Raw genomic sequence first — 21288 nt, forward strand, 5'->3', positions numbered from 1 at the left:
TGAGTTTCAATTTTTGTGAACTTCTTTTTTATACAGGCAGCATCTCTCCTGATTTTGGGTCAAAATACTGTTCTCTTGTTTCCAGTTATTTTTTTGATTTTCTGATCTTACCTGGCTGAAAAGGTGTGGCAGCACGGTATCTGGGATGTTGCTGGTCAGACCTGACAGCTGAGGAAACAACTCGTTATTACCAAAATCAATTATAAGTCTTTAAATAATAATAATAAAAAAAGGATGAAAAACATGGTGGAAGAAAGGAACCTTGGAGGCAGCCCAGTCAATCCATCCTTTGCCATTCGGGTCAATGTTGAGCAGAACCAAGCCCTCCACCTGGTCTGGGAAGATCAGCTGCAAGCAGAGAAGAGAAGATAAACTTTCTTCTGCGACACTGATTGTTGTGTGGAAACTTATTTTAACAGGAGGTGAGCTTTTAACGACAAGTGAAGATTGAGAACAGATCTATTTTTAATTATTTTAGGGTATAAATGTGTAAAATCAGATGTTTAAATCTGCTTTTGTTTTATTTTGAAGGATAGCCATAACTATTCCTAAACCAGCGCAGCTTTCATTTGTCTTTTCAACAAAATATTTGGAAGTGTTTTTTTTAGGTAAACATGTCACAAAACACATTTTACGTACATTACAGCTGAAGACTTTTAAATTAGGATGCATATTTTCATTCAGATATTGAGTCTAGAAGCCGACATTAGAAATCGTGAACCTTCAAATTAAAGCTGCTGCAGCAGAAATTTTTATTATTAGTGGACTGAGTTGTTGCAGACATATAAAAAGGTGAATTTTATTTGTTTAGTTAGAATCCAACACTTTCTGAAAATCTTAAAATCACAGCATAAGAAAACAAACTTACAGCAAACTTTGCCAGAATATAAGCTCCAGCTCCAACGCCGATCCCAACGATGCTCTTAAATCTGAAAAAGATTATTAACAAGTTAGATGATGTTTTTTTTCCTTATAATAATAAGACAGCATCAATAGTGTGTGACCATTAGCGTTAAAATTACATATTTATGGAAACGTTTTATATTTTCCAAAATAAAATTCAAAGCTTTCTGCAATAAACTGATCATGACTTCACAAATGAGAGATAAATGAGAGATACTGTGTCTGTTTGTCACACAGGTTGTGTGAAATAACACAATTTAACTGATGTTTATTCAAAGTAAAGACCACCAACCCAAAGTGCTGCACCACAGTGGGCAGCATCCCAGCCAACTGGTCCATGGTGGGATACTGGAACCTGAGGAAAGAAGTGCACAATTTTTAGTTTAAATAATTAATAAAATGTTTAAATAGTAGGTAAAATAAAGTAAACATGTTTTATACCCTTGTGGGAACTGTGCAGCTCCAACCTGCTGTCCCGGGGCGTCGACATGGCAAATCACAAAGTGCTTGGTGATCTCCTGCATGTCCTCGTTGTTAAAGAAAGTGTTGAAGCACAGTTTGTCTGGAAGAGCGTGACGGACGGAGAACAGGAAGTGAGTACAGGTACCATGGAGTGAGAGGATGAAGGGATGAGAGCAGAGGAAGGTGAAGACATTAAATAAGCACTACCCTCCCGGGGAGGGCCTGAAGGTGACCATCTGCACAGCTGGGTCTCTGCCAGTAAGAAGGACTCTTCCTGATGTAACTTCATTCAGTTTAAGTTTTAAACTAAAATCATGAATAGATTTTGAAATATTTCCTATAATTAGGAAATTGAGAACGTTTGTGAACGTCGTGAAAGACGCCAGCAGCCCAGTGAGATGCTACCTTATGCTAAAGATAATAAAGTAATTGATAACTTGTATGTTTTCCTAATCAGTTATTCTGTTATTAGTGTTTAACTTTACTTAAGAAAAAAATTAACAGTGCTGCCATAAGTTCTTGTTTCATTTATATAAGACATGATTTAATGAAATGCAACAAACCATAATTAATGATATGAGCATTGTTAAAATAAGTATAATTTCATGCATCCTTAATGTTATTGGACTGATTTCATAGGGAAAACTGGACAGAATTACATCAATATTAAAATGTAAAGATTTGTTCCGGTTTGTGCTGGCAAGATAAACCGATTTGTTTTGAGGCTGACTCACTGAGGATTATATTTAAATGTGGAGCCCTATTTCCGGAAGCACCGTGTTAAAAAAGTCAGAACATTAAAGTCTGAAAAAGCTTCATCTATAGTGTCAGCTCGTCCTCCTCCCACCGGCTTTGCAGATGGCCTACTTTCAGCCCATGTGTGTCCAAATTTGTGAAACCACGCAGCAGCACAGTTTCCTCCCCGGGCTGTTGCAGAGCTGCGTTAATTAAACAGCCCAATTACCATGACAACTGGGTCAAAGATAAAAAGTAGGGGAGGCCAGGAGAGGTAGACGCTCGGTGTTTACCACGCTCTGTAGGCTCACCAAAACACAGTTGCTAAGTGAGCATCAGTGAGGTGAGAAGTTTCTCATCAGGAACACGCTGAATCATCGGTCCGTGCTCAAAATCCTGCACTCCCACTGACTCCATGACCTACTTTCTTCCTCTTTACTTTCTGCACTGAACCTCTCTCTCCATCACCCCTTGATCCGGTTCTTTCCTCCACGTCCTCCTCTGCAGTCAGATTTAATGCTTCAGTTTCATTATCTGTAACAATTCCTGCCGCATGACCTCTTTTCTGCTTCTTAAATCGACCCTCTGCTTTCTCACTTTCTAATCGCTTTTTCTTCGTTTCAGTTTCTTTTTTTTTCACTCCTCTCCTCTTGTTCTCTCCAGAGCCTGGCAGACAGCCATGCCATCTGCTTATTAGGAGTCATTTCAATGGAAGAATGAACTTGCACTATGAACTTGCACTAATTTTCTGCCATGGTTTTGTTTTTCAATTCAGTTCCTTTGCTTCTTCACTTTTCTACATCCTTTATGGTTGTGCTCTGCAGTCAAGAAATTTATTGCCTTGCTATGAATACTAAAAGCCACATGGTTTTACTGCAGGAGAACACACAACCTATTGTTTTTTTTCAGAGTTCAATGTTCAGTGTTCCTTTTTATTGTTTTTTCTGTGTATTTTTTCCCTACAGATGGAGATGCATAGTGAGCAGGACCCAAAAACACCAAAACAAAACAGTGCAGTGGGGCAGAAAACAACAACAACCAGATATCTGCAGTCATGCCAGCAGTGCACCCAACCCCAACCCCCCCACCCCTCCCCCCACAGTCATATTTCTCCCACCTCCACCCACCAAGCCAGCGCAGCATTGCTGCAGGCTGGCCCCGCCTTTCTCTGCAGGATGGGGATGTTTTTCTGACCTACATTTCAGCGATGCCCCTCATACTAACTCCGCCATCTTCCCTTTTCTATTTTTGTCGTCACATTTAAAGAACAAATTTCCCCTGAGAGTCTATGTCTCTTTTTGTTTTTCTCGTTAGTCACCTACTCGTGTGTTTTATTTAATCAAGGGCTCGAGGTGGATTAAGCGCTGGCATGCACGCCGTGCTGTGACTTTGCACAACAACATGGTGATGGCTGTCAGACCCCTGCACACAGCTCGAGGTAGTCCTTGGGCACAATCTCTATTTAAGGATGTATAAATCTTATTTTTTTCTCTCATTAAAGACACAAAAATCTCTGATGTACCAGATTAACTAAATTACTAGGCTGGTGTCAGCTTCACTTGTTTAACTTCAGTCTATTTTTCAGCTCAAGCTGGCATCTGACAAGTGTGATAATCCTGTTTTTTTGCCGCCTCATTTGTTGCTAAGCTACACAAGCTTAAATCTGACCCTCTTTACTTGGATTTTTTTCCCCCAGAGTTTGGATTTTAATACGACGTAATTTCTTTATTCTGCTGGCTTGAAATTAACAACCTGAACTTCAGAGAAGCTTGGAGCGTTCTCTAATGTTTACGGCTCATATCAGCAGAAGGCAGGTTTGTTTGCTGAGTAACTTCCTTCATTCTGAATTTTAAGCCACATACCTTTCAAAGTTTTCTCACATGTATATAAAAATAATTTATTTAAGTAAATTAAAGGCTTAGCAATCTTTGATGGAATGCATATCACCTGCCGCCTTCTGGACCACGAAGTTATAGCCATTTTTGTGTAGGCTAACGTTGATTAGCTGTGGCAGCCATCTTGAATTATTGTGACATTAAAGTTGATCAGCTGTAGATGAACATCCAGTTGATAATTTCTAAGATATTTTACTAACAGACAAACAGGGCTGATGCCAAATGTTGCCACAAATCTGAGCACAGGTGCTGTACAATGTGTAGCCTTTGAAGTATCTGTTGTGAATGACTCTCAGCTACTACCACAACAAATTTTAGCTCAATATCTGTAAAATTGTTTTTTAAAGTTTGCTTAGTTGTGATTCAGGCCTCCTTAAGGATTTGTTGCATTTGTTAAGACAGAAAAACAGACTGTAATGTGACAAAGAAGCCAAGTATCACTTGCGAAAGGTGCAGAAACAGTAACATCTGTTGACACGTTTCTTTTTTTTGTTGTTTTTTGCAACAGATACTCACGGTTCAGCCCCACATCGTGGTAGGTGAGGATGGCAGGTTTGTTTCCTTTGGGCGCCCCTCGGATCACCACATGCAGCATCCCGTAAGGGGTCTCAACATCATGTTCCTGTGAAAGAGATAAACCAACAAACTGAACCAACACACGATTCCTCTGACCAGTCAACCTCTCCGATGTTTTGATTTAAAATATGACACCTCGTCATTTCAGCTGCTTCTTACTAAGAGTCACTTCACACGATGTTTCTCATTAATGTTTGATAGTGGTGCAGGTTGGAGATAGAAAGAATAATTAGTGGTTCCAATTAATGAGGCGTAGATTAATTTAGAAAATGTCACGCTTTTTAAATAATTTAAAAGAAAATGGTTTCAATGACGTAATCATATAATGTCAGCGGATGTTGATGCATATTTTACCAACATCAAAAGTACTAATGCAGATAAATCCCTTTGTGTTGGATCTTACAAGATAGCAAGCATTCAACATCTGCAAAACTCAGGCGTTGTCTATGTATATTTGTCTTAAAAACAGTCACTTTTAGTTTTCTGCAGCAGCTTCTCAGTAAATAAACACTGATGTCTCAATTTTATTTCACTGTAAATAACCCCATGTAGCAAAAGCATCCTGTAACACAAAGCAGCTGCTGCATATATGGACAGTGATAAAAACAGCTAAGCGCTGTTCTAACTGGCATGTTTTTGTAACGTGTTAGAGCCTTTTAAATTCAGTCCAGCGGCTCCACAGCAGTGCTGCATCTAAACACCTCATGTTGTGACCCACATTTTGTCAGCATCTGCTGGTCACAGCGAGCCAAACTCAAAATGGAGGTATGAGACAAGTGTTATGGTGAAATGCGCAATCTAGACACATACAAATTAACACAGCAGAGATTATTACAACTGATTCAGGTCCGATGCTGCTGACTCTCCTGTTTATATTCTCCTCTCTAAAGTAAATCCAAATACAAACACATTGTCTTGTTTTCTGCGTGTTTTAACACCTGACTGAAAAATCCTCCCACCAATCTGCTGCTGTCAATCTGCAGCACCGCTGAACAGCCATTTGCTATTTGGAAGACAACAAACAGTCGCCATGCGGCTATTTAAATCTCCTGCAGCACAGAAACACGCAGCAGTTGTGCATCCTGCAAACCAACAGAATTTTCCATAATCCCCTTCAGGAGCAGACAGTCATGCAGCCAACACTTACCAGTTAATCCAAACAGATTATCTCACCATTATTTCAGCCTAAACATCAGAGTTATCCTCAATCAGCAGTCTAATTGGAGGCAGTGACTCCATCAGGGGTTCAGTGACATTTTTATAAACACATGAGCTCTCTGTGTGCTCTGGATGAAAATACAAGAAAAGGTCTCAGAATATCTTTATGAAGGTGGAATCCCAGCATCATTTATGGTTTCTGCAGCAACAGAAGTTGGAGTCATTTTTCCTCTTTTTTAGTGTGGAAAGGCTCAGAAATGCATGACGTTAAAAACAGGAAAGACAAGCGTGCTTTGCTTGTCTTCCTCTAGATTAAAACCAAAAAACATCAGCAAACAAAATTCATCATCTGCATCATCATCATCAGAGCTTTAAAGCAGCATCTGTGTTTATGTGTTTATGTGTGTCAGTGGGCCACAGTCAGAGAATGATCCATCATCTGGGTCTGTTATCACACACTGAATACAGTGTGGTAAAAATAACTTACACTACCCCAAAAATATTTTATATTTAAACAATAGGACACAAACAAAATCAAACCCCCAAATTATTATGGTGATGAAGATGACAGCACACCGTACTCACCCCATCCCAACACTCAGGCATGGCTGCAGTGCGTACACTCTCAGCCGAGGAAGAGGAGGGAGAAGCCAGACCTCTCCTGTTTTCAGGGACTACGTCCTGATGAGCACTCGCTGAGGGATGGAGGTCTGCACGGAGATGCTGCAGAGTCTTTGTCTTCTCCGCTGCTGCCAACAACACTCTTATTCTGCGCTCTGCTGCCCCTCCTCTTCCTCACCCATCCCTCACCCTCACTCACGTTTTACAAGCGCCAGAGACATGCGAATGGGAGGAGCTGCAGACGATTGGCTTAGAGGGCTGCCTCCCCTCACAGCCACTGGTAAACGCTCATGCTGCTCTCATCAGCACCACTGCTCTACTTCTGATGTTGTTTACCTCTTTTCCTCATCGACCTTGTTATGTTTATCACTTCGGACAGACACGACTGTTAGTGACTTAGAGCAAATGTTTTCATAGAAAATGTAAGGGCACATTATTATACAACTGATTATCAGGCTTCATTTTAAAAAAAATCATAATTAAAAGCCTCATACTCATCAGCCACATACTTTCATGCCAGAGATTTAAAGTAAAATCATCTCATGCAGAACAATTTTAGCCATTTTATGCAAACCTTGTAAATAACGTTATGCATAATCTCATGCAGTGTTGTGAAATCTCATACGACGTGTTAGCTCTCGTAGCATGCGTTGTTAAAGACTTTCAGCTATAACCACATCACATTTTAGCGCAATATCCATAAATCTGATTAAATTAAAGCCATCTTTGTGTTTGTGAAGGTTGATTAGCTGTGCTGAACATCTTGAATTGTGTTTATTCCAAATGTTAATGAGCTTGCCAGCCAATTATAACTTTTTGGGAATTTCACTAAGATCTGTCCAGTGGTTCATGAGATATTTTGCTAACAGACAGTGTTGACTGATTTTGGTGCCAAAACCAATTAATTATCTTTAGCAAAACCTTGTTGCATGTAACGTTTTTTTTGTTTAGCAACAAGCAAAATAAGAAAATAAGTTTTCTGGATCGTCACAGAGACGCATCCTTCATGCTGTATCTCAAATATGAACATAAATGCAAAGATTGACTGATTTGTACTAATAGGTGGTCACGTGTGTGTACGATGCATTTAATAAAACAAATAGGAATTGACAGTTTTGAAAAGAGATTGAGATTCATCAGACTTCCCTGTATTAAGGGGGACACACTGTATTCAGGTGTCTTTAATGTTTTGGACTGAAGGCAGTGTGTGAATTTACTGTATCAATCACAACTTAGAGATGCACGAAACTAAAAAGTACTACTAATAAAGTTAACTATAGAACACTGAAGCACAACAACAGAGGTACTTGTACACAGCAAAGTAACACTAAGAGTACCAAGACTTATTAATAAATAAATAATAAAGACTGGGAAGCAGCTTCACAGTTATTTGTTTTTGTGGTTCCAAAAATTACACCAATACAAACTAAAACAACAAGCATGTTCTCTTTTCAACATTTCAGCACAAACATATCTGATATCATTAATTAGTAAAGTCAAATCATTTCTGTTTTTATTCCAGGCACAAACTCGATCGTTTTCTTTTTGTCTCCAACAGAATTACGATGATGTGACCTTGAACGTCTCGTCTAACAAGATGTCTGCTCCACGTGCTGACGCTGCGATGATCAATACTGCCCTGAAACAACCCCAACGAAGCTCCAGATGCTGTGTGATGCTGAAACGTCAAATGAGCATGCAGTTAAATATTAAGGTGGAGAAAGAGAAGCGTACGTGCACATCTACATGGCTGCAATGGTGTGCTGACTGCAGCTTCTCCCTCTCTCTGCTCTGTGGTGACATTCATCAACAAGCCCTTTGTCCTACTGCTACACCTCCATCGCGCCTCTTTTCTCTTTCTCTGTCTCTTTTTTCACCCCAGCTATCCCCTTTTCCTGCTGACAGATCGCTCATTGCCTTCCCTTCCTTTTCGCTCTTTGACTTTCCCCCCACACAGGAGATTAACTCTCTCCCTGCTGACTCTGCATCACCGTGTCGGCTTTAAACACACAATCTGAGTCAGTGAGGGTCTGATGTGCAAGAGGCAGTCTGAAGGGGAGACTGACATATGGGTTGGATTTTCTGCTCATGGTTCCCCATGTAGGCAGCAAATTAAAATATTTAGTTTAGAGTTTAGTTTTCTTCCTAATTTATTGGATAATGTAAATCAGCATTCAGACAGTTATTTTCTGTTTTTTTAAACGCACATCTTTAGCAATCTAACTGCTTCTGCAGAGTTTGTGCTATTTTAGCCATTTAGATCAAAACATTCAGGAGATGTGTGCTCTGACTTTTGTTTTTTGTGGCTTTTATACGCAAAATATTTACCTTTATTCACAAAAATGCTTCATTTCAATTCCTTCAGAAACATTGTTCTCTCTGAAATCTGCTTCAGCGTACTCATTGTGTGCTACATTTAGCTTTTAGCTAGGCTTTCGTTACTTTTATTTTTAGCTACCATTCTGCAACTTTTATTGTTTTGCTGCCATTTAGCTAAATTTAGAGTTTTGCCTCTCTTAGTTACCATTTATATACTTTTAGCTTTTAGCCGACATCTTGTGTTACCTTTGGTTTTTTGCTAGGTTATTTTAGCTTTTAGCTAATATCCTGCCTTTTTTTTTAGCTTAAACAACAGTTTCAGATTCTTCAGCAGCCACTGAGCACAGATCACATCACAGCAACACTTTTGCCTTTTCCTGAGGTTTTTTTTACTATAAAATGATTTGATTAAGGTAGGTTACAAATAACCGACTGCCCCCACAAGCAGCAGATGGTATTAAACATATAAACATCAAAGTTTATTCCATAAGCTCCCGAAGCTTCTTTCATCAGAATATCAGGAACAGATAAATGTAACAATGGAAAAATGGTGCCTCATTGTAGAGCCCCACTGTTTCCAACATGCATCTTTTTTTCTTCTGAGGAATCTTTAAAACTTTTCCAAAACATTGAAGGTATTGATCTCCCAACGCACTCGGTCCTGGATATCACAGTCAGCTGAGAGAAACCTGACTGTAGTTTATGATCTGAGAGCTGAGACGAGCTGACGTGTGAAAACAGAGGTGAAACAGAGGTGTTTACCGCTCCTGCCGCTTCACACTCATGTGACTAAAATTATCCAGCAGGCTCGTTAAACATGTGAATCTCTACTTATCCAAACTGATGCCGTCATGGTTTCCTAAAGTTTAAAAGAAATGACTTTGCTGTTTTAATCAGAAGAGTCAAGTTTGTACATTATAGCAGTGTTTAAGGTTAAATAAAGCAGATTTTTGAAGGAAAACAATGTGCGATTTTAGTACAACCACCAAGGTTTAAAGTTTTTTGTGAAGAAATAAAAAAGCATCCTTAGTAAACATGTTTTCTTCTCTTTAGTTAATTTTTCTAAACATCTAGGTTTATTTTGCACATATAAACAACATATTTTGTAACTTTTGTATGTAGCTGAATGATTTCAAATAAACCTGTCAGCTGCCATCGACTGATAAGAAGAGACATCTTTGATGAAGAGGTAATTTTTAGAGCTCGGTGTCTGTTTTTATGGAGACAATGAAGAACTCTTCTGGTGGAAATCTAACACCCATTTCCCCTCTGCATGCAGTCCAAGCAAACCTCAGGGTTGGATCTTCAGCTCTGCAGGACAGTTTGCAAGTTTGCAGCCCGCTGCGTCCCGTGCTCAGACCGGAGAAGGCCAACGTGCTGCTGGGACCATTTCTAACAAAATAACCCTTTAAAACGTCACCTATCGATTCTGTTACCTTATCAACCTTTTTGTTTGGGTGGTTATTCATTTTATTTACTGACTGTTAAATCATGTGGTTCTGTGACGCCACAGCCAAAATAAATATGTGTCTTACATGTCTAATCGAAGGGTAAAAATATATTAGAATCTCCTAAAGTCACATGCAGTAATAAGAAAAATAACAGTTTTAGACAAACAATATTACCTCACAGTGAGGTATAATTTCATGCGGTATTACCAACGTTAAAGGTAACAATACATAATACAGCCCACTATGTACTTGATACACAGTTGGTACTTACCTAGTAAATACAAGGTAGGTACCAGGTACATAACCACCAGGTGTGTACCAAGTATGTACCTGTAAGTACCCAATACATAACAGGTAAGCACTTGGTACATACCCAGAATGTACTGGGCTGTATTATGCATTGTGTATATGTACTAGTATACTATCAGTTCAAATAATGAACTAAATAGTGCATTCTTAAGGAACTTATAATTAATCAATTAGTTAATTAATTATAAGGAATTTAGAGCTTGAGGTTGAAATGATAAACTGCATGTTTTACTAATGTCAAAAAGTTACTTTGTGGACTTCAATTGATGTTTTAATACTTAAATGGTTGATGATAATTTTTATTCTTCCTATTGGTTATCTTTTGCTTTAATGTTGATACTAATTGGTCACACAAAGCTGAAACTGTAGGGCACTTTGAATCTCTGAAGTCTGAAAGAATGGTTCCCTGATGTCATCATTTTCATCCCATAAAACTTTTGGTTTATTTTACACTAATTTCTTTGGGTTGTGTGACCGTTTATCTGTCCAGTCATTTCTTATTACCCAGAAATCAGAGTGCAGGAGCTCAGGGAACTACAGAGTGCTAATAATATTTTACAGCCCTCCTAATTCTGCAGGAATGTGGATTCTTTTTTTTTCTGTGCAAAACTTGTATTTTGTTTGTGTCATCATTAAGCCAGCAGCTTCAAACTGAGACAGATATTATTTTTAGACTTGAAAACATATCTTAATCTTCAAACTGAGACAGGCTTTGCTGACTTTCTGTGTGAACCAGCAACAAAGGAGTGACAAAAAAAGACAATAAGAACACAAATCTCACACTAACAGGAAAAGGTCCCACAGAGGAGAGGGGAGAGGGGTGGGGGGGCTCTTACCTTCCAGTCGCCTGGTGGCATCAGCTGTTCACAGCACTCCTGCTGAGGGAGACAAGCAGATAAAAGAGACAAAAATCATCAAAACAGGAAAAAGATAAGATGTCTGAACTTACATATTCTAAGAAGCATCCATTGCTGTAGTTGTAAGGGTGAATAGACTCACAGTAGTGCAGAAGAGCTGTGCACTGGTCCAAACCACACTCACACACACACACACACACACACCACCACCACCACCATCACACACACACATGCACACACACGCACACAAACACACACACGAGCAGTTTCCCAGAAGCACCTCAGCAGCTCAGAATAATAAAATTTATCATCGATTGCTGCCTTCATGGGCAGAAAAAAGCTTTTTTTTTAACCTTTATTTAAAGGAATATTTTATTATAGTAAAACACTGGATTCATTTGGGACTTACATAAACATTACAAAAAACATCAACAGTCATTTATAAAACAGTTTTAAAACACTGTTCATGAATTAAAGCAGACTCATTGTTAAGGAAGATCAAGTCCTGTACTTTTATTCATTTTTTCACTATTTTATCCTATTTTATCCATCCACTATTTACATTTTAAATAATGAATATTTCTCAGTAAGTTACTGTTTTTTTCTTATTGGCAAATAAGGTTATTTAAAACTGCTGGATTATGGGGATAACTTAGTTGTTGAGTTGGTTTGACCAAATATTGGGTCTAAAAGTGAACACCAACCTAAGCTGTAATTATCTAATAACCCAGATTTTGTCTTTAATTCAACAATTTTTGGGTACAAAATGAAACATGGTCCACTGGGTTAAGCAGAGAACCCAACCCTGCTGAGTTAAACCTACCCACAAATTTAACTGGGTTGTTTTTAACCCAGTTTGTTATTTAGTAACGACTTACATTTATTTACCTGAATGAATAAAAGTCCAGCACTTGTTCTTGCCAATTAGTGAGCCTGCTTCGATGTCTGACGAGTTTATAAAGTGTAAACAAAGTCATGATTAACCTGTTTATAAAGCCCCTGTTAGAAAGTGTTACCTGATCGTTAAAAGTGATAAAATCCTTTTAGAGGTGCTTTACGTTTTCAGCTGCTTTAATGTTTTGAAACTTAATGTCAATCATGATTTTTTTGTCATGATTTAAACATTAATGCTACAAAGATCCATTGCTGAAGCACATGTGGGAAACTGCGAAGAACTCGATGTTAAAAAGTGAAGATTGATGATGTTTTTAAACACATAATGAGGCCGAGCTGCAGTCAGATTCCCCCCCCCCCCGTCACAGCAAGTCACCTCGAAACCGATCCGGATCAGCAAACAAAGATGAGCCAAACCAAACAGTCGAGGCATTAAACTAACATTTTTTGTGATCTGGCCACTGTAGTGAAGGGAGACAGATCGTAAGAGATGCAACCTGACCCCTTCAGTGCTGAAATAAGACAAAGACTGAGCGAGGTCAAGACGACTTCAGCCAAAGATACAGCTTAGGTAATGAGTTAGACGTAAAACTTTAATTTCAAGGTAATTTGCCTCAAATCTTGGGAGGATCTGGTCTTGGTTTAAAGGATAGATTGTATTTCCTTTTTCTTTTTTCAAATTTGTCTTAAAACAACATTCACATGGCCATGATAAACACTGAGAACTGTTTTAAAATCTGCATTTAGGTACTTTATATTAAGGATCCCTTCCTAACAGGTGATTTATGGAACAAAAATAACATTTAACATATTGAAAAGTAGATTTTAGGTCAGGGGTGGGCAATCCTGGTCCTCAAGGGCAGCTATCCTGTATGTTTTACTTGTTTCTCTGCTCCAACACACCTGGTTTGAATCAATGGGTGATTAACAGGCTTCTGCAAAACATGAAGAGGTGATTTAACCTCTGAATCAGGTGTGTTGGAGCAGAGGAACAAGGAAAACATGCAGGATGGTGGACCTGAGGACCAGGATTGGAGACCCCTGCTTTAGGTCATATGCAGCTTCAACAGTTTGATGTTATGAAATTATTAGATTTCCTTTAAAGATTTTTGTGATCTGAAGCCCAACGTTTCCCTGTGAACATATGAGCAGCAGAATAAGCCCAAAAGAAGTTTTAATTTATCCCCAAAGCTCCCAACATTTAATAATAAAAATAGCAAGAAACAAAACTACTCAAATGATTTATCTCCTTTTTTTAGATATCAGTTTATAGGACCACGAATCAGATCCAGTTCAACTTGAAACAGCTTAAATCATCTCCAGCATTAATGAATCTGAAGAATTTACATCCCAAGATTATAGTTTTTTTTCCCAAGCAGCCAGACGTCCTTGTAATCCAGTAAAGACGTCTTTATCAGCAGTTCTCCGGGATTTCTAAAGGTCTTTTAAAGTTTTGCTTTGGACATTAGCTGCGTTTTCACTTATTTTTTATTCAGTCCTTGTTTCTAACCAGGACAGCATATAATGCAAGGTATAATAAATAATAAAAACTGGTAAGTGTTTTATGTCACGACTAAAAGATAAAAACAACTAGCATCATCCTTTAGGTTATTATGTTAACTTTTCAGCTAATAACTACTTGTTTAGTGAAAATTATATCGTCTGTCTTTTCAACCTTCGGTATTTTTCATAGATTCCACTAAATAAATAGGAACAAGCTAAGAAAAAGGAGCCTAAAATTCCAATTTAAGATGGGTTCTTGGCTAACTTGTGTGTTACATAACGCTGATTCATCCTTTCACTTTAGGAGCATTTAATGACTGAATGATTCATATGTCAGAGTTAAATGTTAATTAATTAAATTAAAAACAAACAAACAATTAAACAAAATACATTAGTCAAAAAACTGCCAAGTAATGAAGTCAAAATGAGACATTCCTCTGAATTCTCTGAATCTTCTAACAATATGAAGAAAAGAAAATCACCTTTAAGCTGGTAAAATATGTCTGTCCTTGTAGTTTTGTTTAGAAGAATTTCCTCTTCCTATCTTTAATTTTAAACTGTTTACCTTCTTTTTACTGAATTCCTGAGCAGCTGCATGTTAATCTGATTAGTTCGGAGATGTTTAATCGTTTGTTTATCGACCCTGCCTGACTTTTTGACTCTCTTGTGGCCTCTGATATTTAAATTCAAAGTGAACATTCACAATAAAAAAATAAATTCTCAGGTTCACAAAATAAACCTGTGCTGAAAATAGAGTTTGCAATAATGCTTCATTGTTTGTCTTTCTTTACAGTCTGGATTTTAGCACTTATCAGTTGAATATTTTAATATTTTTATGGCCTGCATGTTGTTTTAAGACAAGCACAAACACTGTAAGTCCATCCTTTAGGAGGAAAAAATGACATGAAACAGGCTTTCTTTCATAAATGAATGCATCCCAATGTGGTATAAAACAACACATGCTAAAAAACAACATTCACAGACACATAAAATGATGTCACACTTTTCCAGCACACCAGTGTAAGTCCAGCCATTCTAACCGGTGTTATTTCAGCACATGTCGCTTATTTGTGCTCTGCTGCCTTTGTAAAGCCTAGAGCAGAGCAGGAACATCTGGACTTCTGCACAAAAACCAAAAGAAACTAAATCAAAAAAGTAAGGGCATGCATGTGAGGTTAGATGCCTGCCAGAACAGACAGATGGCTTGTTTCCTTGTTAGACATGCACAGCTGCTAATCTGTGAGGTCAGGTGGGGATTTCTGACGACACCCCTGAAAGAAAACATGACAGCATTAAAGATGGACACAACATGGAAAAATGGTGGATTATGACAAGATGAAGTCACATTTTAGTTAACTAGCTACAATGAGTGGACAACAAAGGACATGAAAGTGAGTCGAAGTCGGGGCAGGGATATGGCTAAAAAAGGAGAAACAAGTCGCAAAAACTACAGGGTCTGAAGCTGCATTAACTGATCCTATCAGGGATTTTTATGTGTTGTGTCTTCACCAGAACAGCTGGGGGGGTGAGAGGCTTGAAATACAACAAAATTTTTAAGCTAAAAGTGCAACTGAAAGAGCAACTTCAGTCCCTGCAGTTTTCATGCAGATGGTTTCTTTGTTTTTAGAGGAGAAATGGCAGTACGGTGGTCGGACCAGCAGGTGGCACTCTTCTCTTTATTTTACCTCCTATACCACCCACATACTGCATGTAAGAGATGTGTTGAGGAGACTGAACCGAAGAAATGCATTCCTAAAGGTGATGTGAATTCTCGTTTAGCCCTTTTGATCCCCACAGACTGTGACGCGTGAGGCTGCATGTTGATAAGGCGCTGTGAGGAAACTGTGATGGGCTTCCTGCCATCTCTGATCTCTGTCTGTGTCTGAAAGTTGGCTTCATGAATGCAGATTCTGGCCCAGATTTTATGCGTTTTTATATTCCAAAGGATTTCTCTCAGCAACACCAAGAGTGAATCTCAGGTCCTGAAGGATCAAGGATCTGACTTGAAGTCCAGAGTGCATGAAATGGATTGTACACCAGGTTCTGTGGTGTTTTTGTATGGATTCATTGGGTATTTTATAGCTGAATAAAACAAGCTAAATAAAACAAATTAGTCTAAAACAAAGTAATTTTAAGTATAAAAGATTAACAATAGCTTTATGAGTTGTAAAACCTCAATTTTATGCTAATATACTAATTTTCCACACACTTCTGACTAATAAAATCATGCTTAGCCTGGTTCATACATACATTTAGGTTGAAATTCAAACTTTTCTTTTTTATGAGTTTTTTCCACTAAGATTAGAGTTTAATAAAATAATAATCAATATAAAATATATTAATATGTGATTTAAAGGTGTATTATTTACAACAAGATTCTTTAAATCTGTTTATGTCAAAGACTACTGAGCTAAACTAGGCTAACAAGTTTCTAGCTAACTAGTCTTTTAAAGAGACTGGATGGGTTAATTTTTTTTACACAGCTCAATAGAAGTGCTTGAAAGCTGATTATTATATTTCAAATACAATACAACACAGGTAAACCAGCGTTTAAGAAGCAGCTGGCAATTTTTAACCTCCACTTTCTGACTAAAACTTCTATAGATTTGATTCTTTTCTTTATATATATATATATATATATATATATATATATATATATATATATATATATATATATATAAAGTTCACCAGTAATATGTCTTCATTTTGTTATCATGTCATCAATTTATCTTATGCTGACTTGTCTAAATGCAAATATATAACAGTAAACTGAGCAGAAATCCTAAATATGGATTTAGATCACTTTTACAAGATAAAAATAACAAAGTAAAATCTGTATATATTTTTTAACAAAGCTAAGTTGTCATCAAACGACTAACTTTGGTTTAAAGGTTGTCTTTAAGCTGATGCATTCTCTCATTTTTGGTCCACATATTTCCATGCATGCATCAGAAAGCTCGTGGATGTCAAGAGAATCCAGGAAGCTTTTAAATGAAAAAAAAAATGCAGAGATAAGCTTAAATAGAGATTAACGTGTAAACAGCTGTCGTCCACCAAATGTATGATAGGACAACAATAACTGACATAAACATTTTAGGTTATAAGAGCTTCCAGGGTTTTATATTTTGTTCTCTTGAATAAAATTCCTTGGACCAGTGTTTTTCTGTGTGACAGTGCACGTTATTTATTTATGTTCTTTAGTGGTGTTTAACCTAAAATGTAGTTGGAAAAAAGGTTTTCCATGAAACATACTTTATCTGTAGTAGTCTGGCAAAACGTAACAGTATTTTTTATAAAGAAAATATTGTTTTACCTTTGTAAGTGCAGTTTTTTTGGTAGCTAAATACTCCCTCTTGTCTCAGCTTCTACCTTTCACAAGTTACTATTAAAAATAGATTTTTAGGTTATCTTATGCTTCAGTTTTTTGTGCAGCTGTACTCGGTTTGTGGTTTTAGTTGTGTTGTGTATTTGATTTTGTGTGCTGCCAGTCAGATGTTTCTGCTTGCTCTGGTAGTTACCGGGATGACCCCGCTGGTCCGACGGCGGGTCTGGCGGAGCCAGTGCCGTGCGAAGGCATGCCAGCGGTGAGTGGGGCGGCGGGGGGGAGGGGGTTCATTAGAGGGCGCGGGGCTTTCGGGGCATGGTTGCCCCGCCGATGCCTCCTCTCCTTTATCCTGCTGTGTTGCAAAACAACAAGCACAACAAGGTATTTATTGGGAAACAGCAGGGAGCAGACATGTCAGCAACGTACAGTCAACATAAAAACATGATGCTCATAATTCATTTTCCATTTTCTGATGCAGTGATGGAGCAGGTTTTGTCCTGACATTTTGTCCTGTTTCATTGCAGCTTTTCTGGTCCAGCGTCACCAGGATGGTCAGGGCAAAGATCTGCAGCCTTCCTTTAATCAGAGTAAAGGGACAGGTTGTAGGCAGGAACCATAGATTGTTTCTGTATCGAGACCTCTGACGGGAACCTGGAAATTGAAGCCGGAATGGGACCAACCATCCCTGCAGGCTGGTCCCATCAAGATCACAAGACCAGAAGCCCAAATTTGAAGCCACAAAGGACGAGTGCCCCTAGTGGCTGGCTGCAGTACAATTTTTAAGTCCCTCCCCTTCATGTAATCAAATGAGACAATTTCCTAAGTAAAAATAAAAATACACGTTATTTTTCCAGGTGTTATACATTGATTTACGTAGACGTATCTTGATACTGTAGATTCAAATATCCATTTTTCCATAAGTTTTGTTTAAATTAGTTTTGTTTTTTTTTATCAATGGTGCAACAACCACATCCCGAGTGAGCAGCCGCTGGCTCCAGAAAAACAACACGGTGGCACCTAAAACACAACCTGGATATAATTTCAATTGTAAACAACAGGAGAAGCAGAGATGTGTCGTCCATCTACAGGTAAATGCATAAAAAAATGTAAATTTGAACAAACAGTAGCAAGGCAAGAGCTAGTTGAATCATGATCTGAGGTGTATTTGTTTTTATTTTACTCATTTATTTATATGGAGAGGCTGGACTTAAAAATTGTACTGGAGTCAGCCACTAGGGGGCGATTGTCCTTTGAAACCTTTCCTTCTGGGTTCTGGTCCTGTCTGTCTCCAGTTATAATAGATACCAGTGGTAACACGTGTGTTGGGGGGAGTAGGTGGAACCTAAAGCCCTACATCCCCAGTGCTTTCACAAACCGGATCCTGCCGGCTTCAATTCCCAACAGCAGGAGAAGAAAGGGACATTTGGTCTGTAATACAAAGAGTCTATGACAGGACTATAATGGACTGCTTCTCAAGCAGCTTTAAAACAGAAATGTTCTGCTGTCACGTCATGTCAAAAGAAGCAGCCGTTCAGTGACTGGCATGTCATTTTCATTATTTTTCACAAGATTTCAGATGTTTTAAAAAAAAAATTCAACTTTATTTGGCATTTGTTTTATTAGTGTTACAAAGTTAACCAGAAACATGAGAACAAAACATCTTCTACTCTATTTTTTTTGCTGAAATACGGTTGCATTTTTAGTCTCTTGCTCGTTCTGATTGTTCTCATGTCATGTGAACGCAGCTTTTGTCAAACATGAAATGTCATTTGTTTTACCGCTGTTCTGTGTTAGGAGGTAATCCCTCAGTAACTACCCCTAAAGGTCACTTGAGCTGCAGACTTTAAATAAGTGGTAAGAGGCATCTGATGGAACCGAATGTGTCTGAGCAGAGGAGGACTTTGGCAGAATAATAAACAGCAGCCCACAGAGTCATGCAACATGTAACTGGATCAATGACGCAGTAATCAACGACTTTGATTATTTACCAACAGAGAGTAATAATGAGCAGGCCTAATGACCTTTAATTGATTAGTGGCGGTTTAATAGATTCATATTGATTGATAGCATATCATGTTATCTCAAACCCTGACCTCCTGTATCATCTGGGTGCAGGGTCTCATCTCTGACAGTGAAATGATTCATCAGTGGTATAAATAAGATGCTCGTCAGAAACAGATAATTACCTCACATTTGTTTATGCTTGTTTTCATGCTTTTCTGGGAGCTAATTATTTTGTTGACTGTTTCATAATTGGCCATTCAGATGTTCCAATTATTCCCCTGTAACCTTTTCTGTGCTTCTATTTTAGATCAAACATCTCGCCTCGCCATGAATGGCAGGAATTATAAGCGAACTGAGCCACTTAACTAAGGCAGAGCCGTTAAAAAGTTTAAGGATGCTAATTATACAAGTGATTTCCAGGAATCAATCTTGCCTCTTCAAGTCACTTTTCTATCAGACAAGTCTCCGGCAATTATAAAGTTCGTGCATCAAGAGCCATTCAAGAGTCACTGATTCAGCCTCTACCTGTTGCTTGTTTAATGGAGAAGTGGACTGGAATAAGTGGCGTTTATGTAACCGCCTACTGCCCGTTCTGTGTGTTTTATTTGCTTGGTTCTCCACCACTATTGTTCTCTTCCTCTCACAGCTTAAATGAGCTTTCATCTTCTCCCTGCATTGTTATCAAAGCCTCATGGTTGGATGGAGTTCATTAATTTCCTTCTCTGCTGGTAAACAAGCACATTGTCTAATTATAAGCCATCCCAAATAATGAGCACAAACATCTCTGTCTTAATATGCCAAGAGTTTTAAAGGGCTACAGTAATCACATGTGAATGCCCAGATAGGAGGGTTAATGGTAACATAAATAAGGAGGACTGACCATGTCCGAGTCCACTCCTTTCTGCTCCAGCAGCAGGGGCTTCTCCTCCGTGATCTGCTGCTCCTTCATCCCCGCCATCCTGGACAGCAACCTGCAATCGCCATGGCAACATACAGAAAAACAACACACATTCAAGGTTACATTATTATTACATCATGCAAAGTACTTTCTGTGCTCGAGGATATAAATATATAAATAAATAAATCCTGACTGTTATGATGAAGAAAGTGACACATCCTGTTTGAGCTTTTTTTCACAAATTCAAATTTTAAAAACCTCAAAAGCTGACATTTAATATAGTGACCAGCAACAGGAAATTAGCATTGAAACTACCTTTCTTTCTTTAAAAAAAAAAACAAGATTAGTAGGAAAAACACGCTCTCCACAGAAAATCTTTTCAGATTCAATCCAGGAAATAAACTTCCAAATACTAACCGACATGCCAAAGTTGGTTCAATTTGCATCTTATTTCCTTCAATATAAAAGTTAAAGAAGCTTTTTCTTTCCCCTGGAATAGTTCAATTATTTGTCCACAAACAAAAAACTTCCATTTTAATTTTAAAATGTTATATCTTTGGCCTCGTTCATCTGATTCTACAGTTTTATAGATACAACTTTCAGAAAACACATTTTTTACAAAGATGTTCATTTTGAAACTTTCTTTTTCAGTTTTGCAGCAACAGGTGGACAACAGTGACCCACTTTAGGAGTGATTAAGCCTTAAGATAAGAATCTGAACAGGTTGGCAATTTTTTTAAGTGGCATTCCTCTGTGCGTAATATTCCAGATAACAGAGAGACATTTCAAACCGGAGTCTGTGGAATGTGAAGCTTGGAAGCACACAGACTACTTCTCCAAAGATAAAACAAGAGCTGAGCCTTGATAAAGACCGAATCAGACCAGCGTGTTGTGTTTCACAACACACAGTTTACCACAGTACACACACACACACATCAGACACACACCGAGAGCAGGGGGAGACGGCATGAGTACAACAACATCACTGCATCATGACATCAGTCCACCAACACAGAAACACAGAGGAGCACGACCACACGAGTCTCCTCGGGGCTAAATCTGCTTCTGAGTGACTCTGGATTCAACATTTTATGTTTAAACTGTAAAACAACATTAACATGAATGTTTTATTGTTTTTTTATTCTGTACGTTTATCAAAATGTAACTACATCTGCAAACTGACACAGTGTTCCCTCGCCCGGACGCGGGTCACCGGGGCCCCACTCTGGAGCCAAGCCTGGAGGTGGGGCACGTTGGCGAGCGCCTGGTGGCCGGGCTTTCACCCATGGAGCCCAGCTGGGCACAGCCCGAAGAGGATACGTGGGTCCCCCTTCCCATGGGCTCACCACCTATGGGAGGGGCCAAAGGGGTCGGGTGC

The 21288-nt window shown here is 38.5% G+C and overlaps 1 protein-coding gene across 5 annotated transcripts in view; it reads right to left on the reverse strand.

Annotated features, from left to right (window-relative positions):
- Positions 1–21288, reverse strand: part of ndrg4 (NDRG family member 4) — a 55710-nt gene that overhangs the window by 8608 nt on the left and 25814 nt on the right. For 2 of the 5 annotated variants that reach the window (XM_017428893.3, XM_017428891.3), the window contains exons 2-10: positions 19893–19983; positions 17202–17360; positions 11266–11307; positions 4512–4617; positions 1345–1465; positions 1196–1258; positions 869–929; positions 262–348; positions 112–168 (exon numbers count right to left, since the gene is read on the reverse strand). In XM_017428893.3, the coding sequence (XP_017284382.1) occupies positions 112–168; positions 262–348; positions 869–929; positions 1196–1258; positions 1345–1465; positions 4512–4617; positions 11266–11307; positions 17202–17360; positions 19893–19970 (774 nt within the window). In that variant the 5' untranslated portion in view covers positions 19971–19983. Of the gene's footprint in view, positions 1–111; positions 169–261; positions 349–868; positions 930–1195; positions 1259–1344; positions 1466–4511; positions 4618–6314; positions 6522–11265; positions 11308–17201; positions 17361–19892; positions 19984–21288 lie in introns of those variants that run through there. The other 3 variants (XM_017428892.3, XM_017428896.3, XM_017428897.3) reach the window with 3 other exon arrangements.

This window comes from Kryptolebias marmoratus, linkage group LG11 (genome assembly GCF_001649575.2).
Source record: "Kryptolebias marmoratus isolate JLee-2015 linkage group LG11, ASM164957v2, whole genome shotgun sequence".
NCBI lineage: Eukaryota > Metazoa > Chordata > Actinopteri > Cyprinodontiformes > Rivulidae > Kryptolebias > Kryptolebias marmoratus.